Consider the following 12,080-nt stretch of genomic DNA (forward strand, 5'->3'; position numbering starts at 1 on the left):
CCCGGCTTCTGTTCCCCGGGGCGAATGTGATTGTGTTTTGCTCCGTCGAGTATTCGAGTATGAGAAGGCCAGACTCCCTCGAGGCTCGTTGGTAAGTAACCTCGTTGGATACACGGACGGTTTAGGGCCACTCATGGGCCAATAAGAAGAAGAGGGACTCGGGTGCCGAGGGCGATAATGGCTCTCGTCTTAAAACACCGCCCGCTCCTCTGGTTCCCTCGGGGTTTCCGAGGGTTGTTTGGTACCCGTACGAAGAGATAAATGCCACGTGCGAGTTGGAATATCGCCTCCCATCCCTCGCCTTTCGTACCGACGTCAATCCTGACCACCTTGTCAGGCCTTTCGCCCATGGGCCTTCGCACATGAAATTCTGACATGAACAACGAAACAATGTAATGTGAACATGAACAGCTGCCCAGGATATGCCCGGACAGCTGACCCGCCTTGCCACAGGAGTAAAGCACTAGCACAAACTGTGATCTTCTTTCGCCATCAAGTCGCCCTTTCCCCAAAATAGTGCGGGGGGTTTGGACAGCATCAGCCAAGGAAGGAGAAGCGTGGGTGGCCAGAGACACCAAACCGAGAAAATCCGTGCAGGGGTCTTGTGGCACACGGCTTTGCTGAGTTCGCCTTGCCAGAACAGAACCGCTCTTGTAAAGTGGGTCCGACACCCGATCCAAAACTCTTCTTTTTCTGCGCCCTCCATCCTCTCTTCTTCCTGAAAAATTCTTCCTCCTTCCTCCCACCACACAAGGATTCTTGAATCCAACCCCTTGAATCACATTTCTCTTTACAATCGTCCTTCGTTTTCCTTTTTAAGAATCTGCATTTCGGGTTCTTCGAAAGGATCGTAGGAGAAACGCTCCCTCTTAATAATTCGTTATTTGAGACGAGCGACCCCAAGCAACATCGTAGAACGCGACCTTGAAGCGACGCCAGTTTCGTTTTCTTTTCGCTTTTTAATCCGGTTTCCCCGCGTTCTTTCCGAGTCCTACCGACTTCGTTACTCGACCACTCTCATTTGAACAACGCGTTCTTTTCGAGAGACGAAAAATACAACCGACCTACCAGATTTCGGCCGATCCTTCCTCGACTACAATCATGGCGGACCAACTCAACGGCGACATGGGCAACTTGTCCCTTGGCTCTCCCCAGCCGGGCCAGCACCCTGGCCAGCAGCCCACGGCTCGTTCCTACATTCCTCCCCACATGCGCGGCAAGATGAGCGCCCCCGGCTCTCCGGGCGGCCCCATTGCGTCCCCTCCCATGAACTCTCCCCCTCAGCCGGGTCCGGGCGCTAGCCCCATGGGTGGCCTCAACAACAGCGCTTGGGCTGGGTAAGTCATAAAAAAAAACTTTCCCCGCAGCACACCTGCAGCGGTATAACATTCAATTCTAACTCGTCAGTAGCAATAACAACTTCGATGCCCGCGCTGGTGGCGGCGGCAACTGGAACGGCGGATACGAAAATGGCCCTGGCCCTCAGGCTCAGCCTTGGGGCGGCCCCCGGGGCGGCGGCGGCGGTGGCTTCAACCGCAATGCTTACCGCGGACCTAACGCTGGCGGCGGCGGCGGCGGCGGTAACATGGGTGGTGGTGTTGGCCGCGGCGAAGGCCGGTGGATCGAGGGCAAGCACGTCATTGGTAACAGCGACCCTCGCCTGGAGCGTGATCTCTTTGGCACTGCCGACGACCCGAGCAAGCAGCACACCGGCATCAACTTCGAGAAGTACGACGATATCCCGGTCAACCCCTCCGGCCGTGACGTGCCTGAGCCGGTCCTGACTTTCAGCAACCCCCCGCTGGATGCTCACCTGCTCTCCAACATTGAGCTCGCTCGCTACCAGATCCCCACTCCGGTTCAAAAGTACTCCATCCCCATTGTCATCAACGGCCGTGATCTGATGGCTTGCGCCCAGACCGGCTCTGGCAAGACCGGTGGTTTCTTGTTCCCCATCATGCACCAGTCTTTCACCCAAGGCCCTTCGCCTGTTCCCGCTCAGAGCGGCGGCGGCTACCGCCAGCGCAAGGCCTACCCTACTGCCTTGATCCTGGCCCCTACCCGTGAGCTGGTTTCGCAGATTTACGAGGAAGCTCGCAAGTTTGCTTACCGCTCCTGGGTGCGCCCTTGCGTCGTCTACGGTGGTGCCGATATCGGCTCCCAGCTCCGCCAGATGGAGCGCGGCTGCGATCTTCTTGTTGCTACCCCTGGTAGACTTGTCGACCTCATAGAGCGTGGTCGCATCTCGCTCTGCAACATCAAGTACCTCGTGCTTGACGAGGCTGATCGCATGTTGGACATGGGTTTCGAGCCCCAGATTCGCCGCATTGTTCAGGGTGAAGACATGCCTACCACCGGCCAGCGCCAGACGCTCATGTTTTCGGCCACTTTCCCCCGCGACATTCAGATGCTTGCCCAGGACTTCCTCAGCGACTACGTTTTCCTTTCTGTCGGCCGTGTTGGTTCGACTTCAGAAAACATCACGCAGAAGGTCGAATACGTCGAGGACGTCGACAAGCGTTCCGTCCTCCTCGACATTCTGCACACCCACGCCGGCGGTCTCACGCTTATCTTCGTCGAGACCAAGCGCATGGCTGATTCCCTGTCGGATTTCCTCATCAACCAAAACTTCCCCGCCACCTCGATTCACGGTGACCGCACCCAACGTGAGCGTGAGCGCGCTCTAGAGCTGTTCCGCAACGGCAAGTGCCCCATCCTGGTCGCCACCGCTGTTGCTGCTCGTGGACTCGATATTCCCAACGTCACCCACGTCATCAACTACGACCTTCCCACCGACGTTGACGACTATGTGCACCGGATTGGTCGTACTGGTCGTGCCGGTAACACGGGTATCGCTACTGCCTTCTTCAACCGTGGCAACCGCGGTATCGTGCGGGAGCTTCTCGACCTCCTCAAGGAAGCCAACCAGGAGGTTCCTGCCTTCCTTGAGACCATCGCCCGCGAGTCGTCCTTTGGTGGCGGTGGCGGCCGTGGCCGTGGTGGCGGCGGTCGTGGTCGCGGTGGTCGCGGCGGCAACACCGATTTCCGCAAGTATGGCGGCGGTGGTGGTGGTGGAGGCTTCGGCGGCGGCGGCGGCGGCTTCGGTGGCGGTCAGCACGGCTCTGGCGGTGGTGGCGGCTTTGGTGGCGGCGGTGGCTATGGCGGTGCCCCCCCGAGCGGCGGTTACGGCGGCGGATACAGCGGCGGCTACGGCGGTGGTGGCTACGGCAACCCCGGTGGTGCCGGTGGCCAGTCCTGGTGGTAAACCACCCTCGGGACCATACCACGGCCCCGCTCTTTACGCGGCGCATCGACTTTTCTTTTTTTTCTCATCGTTTCTCGCATATGTCGCCTTGCTTTCGGTTTCACGTTCGGAATTTCCGGAATTTCTAATGCGGCGAACACGGCTTATCATTTCCGACTAGAGCCCAACAGGACTCGATGCCAAGGTTCTCTCTGGCTTTGACGATAGACTGGGTTTTCCTGTTTACTGAAACGGGACGACTCTATTCGACGATTTGATACCCTTAGACCAGAAGGCTTGGGACGTCAACAACGCCCTGCGCGCTCATGCTACGGATGGCATGCATTGCAGGCACGGTTGATTTGATCTGGACACTAGATCTTTTATCAACCTTCACGATCGTCATGTTTCTGCCCTTGGCCTGCTTTTGCGGAGAGGGCTCAACGCGTTCACATAGAAATGGGGGTCATGGCACGCCGCAGGCTCTTTTCATCTGTTTTCAGTTTTTCCTTTTCACGACATCATCTCATAGACAAAAGTGGATTTCTCGGCTTTATCTCTGGTCGGCACAGCGATCCGACTTTGGCCAGGTGGTCTCAGGTCTAGGGAGGATTACAGGAGGCATTCCTGAAGTGCCTGAGAGATGGACTGGTAATTTTTCGGCAGTCCTGTTGAGGACTGGGAGCGGTTGACGGAGCATGATACCCCTTTGATGATTTCGGCCGGAAGAGGGGAAAATGCTTCTTGGCTCTCATCGTTGGCACTGGGACACAGCCGATGATCTGCGAAGGACGGGCAGCGCGCAGGAAAATGGGTGCGCAATGGGTCAGGCTTTTGCAGGGCCTCGGTTTTCTCGACCGAGCGAATTATTCGAGCAGTGGCTTCGGTTCTTCGTGGCTTCAAACCACAGTCCGTACTGAGGAGTCCGACCAAAAAAACCACTTTACTATTATCTTGTGAGCCCGATAGGGCTGTCGTCTTGATCCGTGCTATGTGCTATGTTTCCATCGTGTCTTGGTGCTGCCTGACGAGTAAACCTAAACCAACCGAAACTTGCCATGTCTCCTACAGCCATGTCTCCTACAGCCATGTCTCCTACAACATGCAAGGGTTTTGCGGTGTCCAATAGTTCCCTGGATGCAATGGGATGATGAGAACTCTGCTAGTGAACCTTAAGGCTGGGCATTTTTCGCTCCAGCCTTTCACACAGCGGATACGAGCAAGCCGACCTTCTTCAAGCTGTCATCGGGTTGGTTGTGTTAGTTGATATAGTTTGTTCTGAAGCTGGAGAGGTCAGCCAACATGATCTATTGCACTAGGCAAATACGATAATAAGCAGCACCTTACGACGCAGACCCGACATACAACTTTTCTTTGAGTCAAAGTGACCAGCATTGTGGTTTTCGATAGACATCCATCACGCACTGAATCAGATAAATATATGCATCGTGGACAATGACATGCCATGTCTCTCTAATGGTCTGTGACCCTACACCCTTTACTCTACATGATATCCAAGCAGTGCACGCCCCTAAAACTCCGTCCATAGTGCAGCTGCTACAACCATTCAAATCTATACATCCCATCATGTCGTCAACTCTTCCAGAATGGATTCAAGCTCGTCTCCCCGGAACGGGAGACTGAGCAGTTCCGTGCCAATGGAGTCCTTGTGGCTGGTGATGATCTGATGGTCGTGGAACCTGCGGCGCGAGTTAGCCCTTATCCTTCTGCTTTACACAACCAGGGAGTATAGCCAGCCGGTCAAATGGGGGGGCGGGACGACTTACTCCTTCAACAGCGTGCGAAACGCCATCTCCGAACTGCAAATAAACTCCTCCACCGCCTTGTTATACACCATCCGATACTCCACCGCCACCTCCCCATCCCCAGCACCACCACCAGCACCACCCCCTCCCCCACCACCCTGCTCCTCCGCCGCCACCAACACCTCCCCGACCAACAACCGAAACAACGCGCGCGCATTCTCGGGCAAACTGCGCAGGACGAAGGCGATGCCCTCCTTGCCGCCGGCGCGGCGGGCCTTGCGGCCCAGGAGCTCGTGGACCTCGTCGACGACGTCGAGCTCGCAGGGGGCGCGCGGGGCGAAGGTCGTGCAGTCGTGGAAGACCAGGTTGAGGGACGCGCGCAGGGCCGCGTCCCAGAGCAGCGCGAAGTCGGCCGTGTCGGCCGTGCAGGCGAGGTGGATCTGGGGGTGGGAGGCGAGGGTGGCGAGGAGGGATTGGAGCGCGGGTTTGGTGCGGAGGGTGGGGGAGTCGATGGAGTTGAGGAGGATTGTGAGTGTGGTGGGGGGGGTGTCAGCTGAGGTGGGGAGGTTGGTGAGGTTGGTGAGGAGGGTTTGGAGGGCCGTGGAGGGGTTGCCTGTGCCTCCTCCGCCTCCGGGGGTAAGAGAGGGGAGGGCGGAGGTGAGGGTGGTGAGGATGTCGCGGGCTGTGAGGGTGCGGACGTAGCCGTTGATGATGACGATTTTGTGTGAAGGGTTTTGGGAAGAGAGGTAGGTGGCGAAGTTATAGAGTAGACGGCGTTTGGAGCCGTAGCCGTAGAGGCAGGTACTGAACCCTTGGGAGAGTTCGAAGGTCCATTGGGGGAAGGACTCGGCGTGGAGAGACTGGAGGAAGTTGACGTCTGCAGCGTGGGGGTCTTCGAGTTGACGGAGGATAGAGAAGTATTCTTCGTGTTTCAGGAGGTCCAGTGAGGATAGGGTGTTGTGGGATGTCTTGGCCAAGCCGGCTTTGTTTTGGTAAAAGTACTGCTCGTGAGGAGGCAGATCGCGAGGAGGGGTTGGCGATTTCTTCCGCCCCGTGGCCCTGCGCTTTCTCCCTGGGGTTTTTGAAGGTGTTGTAGGTTCTTGGCCTTCCTCTGCCCCAGGTTGCCCCTCTGTCTCAGCCTCCTCATCCTCGCTCGATTCGTAGATTTCTCGTGCAATATCCCCTTCTTCCACCTCGTCATCGCTAACGGTCCCCCCTAGCACACGGTCGATCAAGGCCCTGGCGCTTTTCCTTCTGGCCGACCTGTCGGCAATGTTCCGTCTACTAGGCGTGTTGATGCCAGTCAACTTCACCGGGGTCTCGGCGACCGTTTTCTGTCGCTTGGTCGAAGGGGTCGTCGCTTGAGCTTTTGGCGTTCCCGTGGCTGCAGATTTCGGAGGGCGCCCTCGCCGTTTGGCGGGTGTCAACTCGATAGTGGACTCGGCCCCCTCAACATCGATATTTTCTTCCTCGACATCCTCGAGGTTAACCGCAACGCTGTTTTCGAGGCGTCTTCGTCGTCTTGGGGTCTCAGCTTCGTCAGGGACTTCGTATGGGTCGGCGGGCAGATCGCGCTTTCGAGAAACAGGGGGCGCCGCCTCTGTTGTGGTTTTCCTACGCGGCATCTTGTCACCTAAGCTCGAGGTTTGAATCGTGGCCAAAACAGTCCATCTTCTAATGATGCAAGGCAGGGACTTGTAAAGGAGTGGATTCCATTAATCAAGACGCGCCCAGGCCCAAGAACGCGACTGCCCCAGATTCCTAGGGTGGCCCAAGCTCCTACAACTTCAACTCTTCTTACAGTGAGCAAGTCAGTGCAAGCAGTCACGAACAACTTAGGTTCCTTCCCACCAAAATCGGGTTTTCTCTCTTTAACTTGCATACATTTTCCCATTCTTCTCAATTAGACCACTTTGGCTCGATTAGAGCCCTTTTGGCGGTGCAATATGAACTTGAATCTGTCGGCATCGCTCAACATTTTCAAGCTTTTAGCGAAGCCTTCGCTGTGCCTTCCTCATACCACAGTCGCAACTTTTGATGACTTGCCCATACCACTCAACAAAGCCTTTTCTAAAAATGGCAGGCAGGTCGAGATCAGGGCTGTGGTGTTGGACAAGGACGATTGTTTTGCAATCCCAGACCACAATGAGGTCCACGAGCCATACAAGGTAATATTGCCCATCGTGCTCTGCCTCTCCAATTTGCTCTCCCAACATGCTTTATTGTATTATTCCTAGTTTTTTATATCTTATATCTTGAGAATTGTAAAATAATACTAAGACTGAAAAGGGTCGGTTCGAGGCCTTGCGAGCAGCCTACCCAGGTCGCCGTCTCCTAATTGTATCAAACACCGCCGGTGCGACAAGCTACGATGTCAAGGGCAAGCTAGCCTCAGCGGTTGAGGCATCCACTGGAGTCAGTGTCCTTGCCCACGCGTTGAAGAAGCCTGGGTGTGGTGACGAGATCATGTCGTACTTTCGCCAGCACCCGGAAACCGGAGTGACGGGCCCCCACCAGATCGCGATTGTGGGCGATCGACTGGCGACTGACATGATGCTGGCCAACATGATGGGCAGCTGGGGCGTCTGGGTCAGGAACGGGATTGTACCGCTAGAGAAAAAGAGCATTGTGAGCATCAAATGGCTTCGTGGCTTCTTAGACCCCCCCACTGACGCCATGTTTAGTTCTCCAGGATCGAAAGGAGGCTCGGGCCCCACCTCATCTCTCGAGGATACTCGGCGCCCGAGCCCTCAAATCCCTTTGAGTAAGAGTGCGATGGCAAACATCGGATTTTATCAGTCATGGGTGGCCAGTACTCCCGGTGCGAGTGGGTCACTGAACAGCAGCAGTGGTAGGACTGCTAGAACGCGTAAGCCCTATGTGGCCGCTGAACAAGGGATTGTTCAAAGGGCCCTCGGCCGCGTGGGCCCTACTGCCCGTGGTGCTACCTTTGGAATGATAAATTCTTGGCCCCGCGGCCTTTGAGGCTCGAGTTTGCTGGGGGTTATGGGCACAAGCTGGCTGTTTATAGGATAGGCTTCAGCCCCGAGCCTGGGGACCTGGAGCCCCTGGAGTTCGGACGGCATGGCCAGTCACCGCCTTTGGCATGGGCTCTCTTCCATTGATAGGGCTCGCACAATCGCTGGCCCAGGTGACTGTGGCCATTCACTCCAGCACACGTCGCTATTGTGATCAGAAGAAAGATCGGACGGCTGTTCACTGAGGTGGCTGCTCAGCTACTTAAACCCTAGCAGTTTTCTCCATCACACTTGTTCTTCTTCCCTCTCCAATCGCACACTTTTTCTGAGCAATCAGCAGCGACTGCTCCCTTCGATCTTCACCCAGATAACACAAAACACTACTACTTTTTCATCTCCTTTTCCCCCCAACCACCACCATGGGTGGTAAAACTTGGTCCCGCGAGGAGGAACTCCTCTACTGGGAGAAGTTGATCCCCAACTCTCCGAAGCGCCTTGGCCGCGACATCAAGGGTCGCGAGGAGAAGTCTTGGGGTTGGATCGCTCAGGGCATGACTAAGGGTATGGGCGTCAACGCTCGTCGCAAGTACACTCCTCTGTGTGTCTGTAAGTCTTGATCTCTCGTGTTGTCGACAGCAACCCGCGCCGCGGTGAGGTTAGCCACCACAAACTAACTAGCTTTCGCCAGTTGAGCATTATTTTCAAAATACCTACCTTGGTCGCCTGTCGCCGAACATCGGTAAGCTAGCCAACAAGTACTACTGGCATGGTATAGACCCAACCTCCCGCAGACGGCATGCCACCTAACAGACCAGCGACTAACTGATGCGTGCAGAGCAGGGCTTGAAGAAGCAGAAGGAGGAGGAACGCACCCGTAGCCTGAAGCTCAAGGAGGATGGCAAGTCCGACACTTCTTCCAAGACGGACGCTACCGGCGGTTCCGACTCTCCTATCGAGATCGATTCCAACGACGGCGTGAAGCCCGAACCCATCGTCATCAACTGTCAGTACCCCACGGCCCCATCCCACCGCACGCACGCCCCGGCTCCCCAGTCGACGGTCCCATCGGCGGGCGCGAGCTTCGCTCCCCCTAGATTCCTGCCGCCGCCGCCCCAGTACCACCACAACCAGTTCATGGCTAACCACGACCGTTCGGCCCCCGCAGAGACAGTAGATGGCAGCCTGTTCATGGCCCAGCCGCCTCCTCCTCAGATGGGTGATGCTGTGGCTCCCCACCAAGGCTACAGCTACCCCTATTACTGAGCGGCGCTGGCCATGATGCACCGGGCACTCGGCAGCGTACTTGCTTTTTTGGCAGACAAATGGGAGGAAACGGGTACAGTCAAACGTCAACACTGATCGCTGCGGTGATTTGCTGGAGGACACCCTTGCTTGTCCGACGGGAGTGGCTCTAGGACATCTAGCATACTTTCACTTCTAGTCTTTAAGGGGGAGGGAATGAATCCAAGTCGCTGCTTTCACTGGACTCCTGTTCCATTGCTGTAACCCTATGGTGCTGTGACTAGTTTTGGAGTTTGGTTTTACGTAGTTTGTTTGATCCTTGATTCCTGATTGAGTTTATGGCTGGGAGTTCACACGGTGCTTGCTAAGGACCGCGAATTTTCGTGACTCACCTTGACGCGTGTAGTGGTTGTTTTACTATCATGAGTCCCGTCGCGACTTTACGTGGTCGAGATAAGCTTTGTGGAAGATCGGATCGTGCATGCCGAGAACCGGGTGTGATGCGGGTCATTCCCTGCGGGGTAATCAGATGGCGAGGATCATGTCCAGGGCAATGACATCGTTGCCGAGATCATGGGATGGCGATCTGATGTAACAAGTTAACAACACTACGATCCGAAGGACAGGTTTACACAAGAATCATGTCAGTGTGACAAGTGCGAGTGTCGGAATCACGCCATCGTCACAACCTTTACTTCTTTGACGCTGCCAATTCTTTGTTTGGTGTCATTGACCAACGGCCAGATCACAACCCTCACCAACTGTTAACATGTCCTCTGGAGCTCGTGCCAGGCTGGAGGTGCCCATATTCGGCCCTGATGACGGCCCATTAGCAGTGTCACTCGGAGCCAGCCGCCTCGAGCTCAACCGAGCCGGGTCCTACGGTACGCAACGGCCCGCCACCCTCCCCACAGCCTTCACCCTTTTTTCACCACGCTACTACTCCCACACCATACACACATCCACGCCGCTACCTCGTACCCCCCCAGAAAGCTAACCTTCCCCCTTCACCACAGCCCTCGGCGGAACAACCCCCACCCTCGACGAACTCACCACCCTCCTCGCCTCCCTCACCACCAACCAAACCCAACCCCAAACCCAACCCCAAACCCAAACCTCAACCCCCTCTCTCCCCCGCCGCATCCCAATCCGCATCATGATCCGCCCCCGCGGCCCCCCTCCCCCTGCCCTTCCCCAATCCACCACCACCACCACCCCCCACCCTCCAGAGCAACCCCAACCCCAACCCCAAGACTTCATCTACACCCACTCGGAACACACCCACATGGCTGCCTCCATCCACGCTTTCAGCACCTCCGGCCTGCTGTCGCCCGCGCTCGGCGACGGGTTTGTGTTGGGCGTGCTGCGCCACAGTGGGGGGGATGGTGGTGGTGGTGGTGGTGGTGGGGAGGTCGTGCTGGATGGGGAGCGGAATCGGGAGTTGGTGAGGTTGGCGGGTGGGTTTGGTTTGGCGTGCGTGTTGCATCGGGCGGTGGATGATGCTCTTTCTGCTAGTGCTGGTGGTGATGGTGGGAGTGGGGGTGAGGGTGAGGGTGGGGTGGAAGGGGTAGTGGAAGGGGTGGTGGAGGAGATGAGGGAGATTGGGTTTGATGGGGTGTTGACTTCGGGGGGGCGGGGTGATGCGGTGGGGAATGTTGGGCGGTTGGGGGAGGTGGTGAGAGTTGCTGGGCGGGAGGGGGTCGAGGTGGTTGTTGGGGGAGGGGTTAGAAGGGGGAATTTGGTGGGGTTGGTTGAGGGGTTGGGAGGGGAAGGGAGAGGCGGGTTGGGGGATGGGGTGTGGTTTCATTCTTCTTGTTTACGGGATGGGAAGTTTGATGTCGAGGAGGCGAGGGGGCTCGCGGAGGGGTTAAGGGAGCTGGGAGTGGTGTTGTCGGGTTAGGGACGATGGCCCCGGCACTTCAACGGAACCTCTCTTCGTTGCAGTCAGGAATAGCGTGGATATTCTCTCCTTGGCAAGGTCACAATTGCCGACCGACATAACACAGGTTGACATACAGCTGTCGAGGGGTAGGTGCCCGGAAGTTCTTCAGATACCGGCTCCAACCAAGGGCCGTTGTCTCGGCTCCCTACTAAAACCCCAAATGTCTTGCTATTTGACCTGGTGATTATGGATGAGGTAAATGGATGATGACCCCTGTTTGCACGACCACAATGATATCCCAACGAGTGCTTACCGCTATGCGAATGTTGCCATTGAAACTACTCTGACCCAATGTTTGATCGTGTGACTCTTAGGCATGATGATTACGTACCCGGACCGGCTGTCCTGGCAGATCATCTCGACGGGCCGCAGTTAACACTCCTCTTACGATGGCCACTCAGACCTCTTTGGCTACCTTCGAGACGCCGGCTGTACTCAATATGACGCCACAGCCGGCACTGGGCATGTTCAGTTGGAGACCCCGGCTCATCCACACGGTGCCGTCTGCCGCGAGCGTCCGATTCGTATGGGCGAAAACGTGTCTGCTGCAGGAGCGAAGCGGAACGGCGGGCTGTCCAGCAAGACCCTCAGCAATAGATGACGGACCAGCAACCAGCCTCTGCCACCCCTGTCCTCAACCAGATGTCGAGGGGAAGGGCTGGGTCGCCCTTCCAGGCGAAGCTCAACTCTAACAGCACATCGCATTTCTGCGGCCGGACCCGCGGATACGCCGATGGAGGTTCCGCCGCATCGCAGCATGCCCAGAATCTGGACTGGTGGCCGCGCAAATGCCCGAGGCGTGGGTTTTGTGGGTGTACTGTAAGACGATTAATGTTTTGCTAAACCAAGTTTATGCCGATGATGAGAGTTCATACCTGGGTGTGGAGAAGTCATCACACTTCGCTGCC

The 12,080-nt window shown here is 56.6% G+C and overlaps 4 protein-coding genes across 4 annotated transcripts; 3 read left to right on the top strand and 1 right to left on the bottom strand.

The window, feature by feature from the left end:
- The first annotated feature begins 649 nt into the window (after positions 1 to 649).
- F5144DRAFT_204279 (P-loop containing nucleoside triphosphate hydrolase protein) lies at positions 650 to 3,418 on the top strand. The gene is made up of 2 exons (XM_066782945.1): positions 650 to 1,337; positions 1,411 to 3,418. The coding sequence occupies exons 1-2, from the start codon at positions 1,102 to 1,104 to the stop codon at positions 3,263 to 3,265; spliced, it is 2,091 nt and encodes a 696-aa protein (XP_066645317.1). The 5' UTR covers positions 650 to 1,101; the 3' UTR covers positions 3,266 to 3,418.
- A 1,034-nt stretch (positions 3,419 to 4,452) lies between these two features.
- F5144DRAFT_509923 (origin recognition complex subunit 2-domain-containing protein) lies at positions 4,453 to 6,724 on the bottom strand (the record flags this gene model as incomplete). The annotated part of the gene is made up of 2 exons (XM_066786526.1): positions 5,032 to 6,724; positions 4,453 to 4,483 (listed from the first exon to the last, which is right to left on the bottom strand). Coding segments are annotated over exons 1-2 (1,635 nt in total), but the record flags the coding sequence as incomplete, so codon positions are not given.
- A 58-nt stretch (positions 6,725 to 6,782) lies between these two features.
- F5144DRAFT_204411 (mitochondrial PGP phosphatase) lies at positions 6,783 to 7,846 on the top strand. The gene is made up of 3 exons (XM_066782948.1): positions 6,783 to 7,178; positions 7,300 to 7,638; positions 7,695 to 7,846. Exons 1-3 carry the CDS (start codon positions 6,957 to 6,959, stop codon positions 7,776 to 7,778), a joined length of 645 nt encoding a protein of 214 aa, XP_066645319.1. The 5' UTR covers positions 6,783 to 6,956; the 3' UTR covers positions 7,779 to 7,846.
- Positions 7,847 to 8,110: 264 nt separating this feature from the next.
- On the top strand, positions 8,111 to 9,675 carry F5144DRAFT_204432 (uncharacterized protein). Its single transcript, XM_066782949.1, has 3 exons — positions 8,111 to 8,594; positions 8,677 to 8,757; positions 8,824 to 9,675. Exons 1-3 carry the CDS (start codon positions 8,408 to 8,410, stop codon positions 9,249 to 9,251), a joined length of 696 nt encoding a protein of 231 aa, XP_066645320.1. The 5' UTR covers positions 8,111 to 8,407; the 3' UTR covers positions 9,252 to 9,675.
- Positions 9,676 to 12,080: the final 2,405 nt, after the last annotated feature.

This window comes from Chaetomium tenue (assembly GCF_020726465.1).
Source record: "Chaetomium tenue strain MPI-SDFR-AT-0079 chromosome Unknown F5144scaffold_3, whole genome shotgun sequence".
In the NCBI taxonomy this organism is placed as follows: domain Eukaryota; kingdom Fungi; phylum Ascomycota; class Sordariomycetes; order Sordariales; family Chaetomiaceae; genus Chaetomium; species Chaetomium tenue.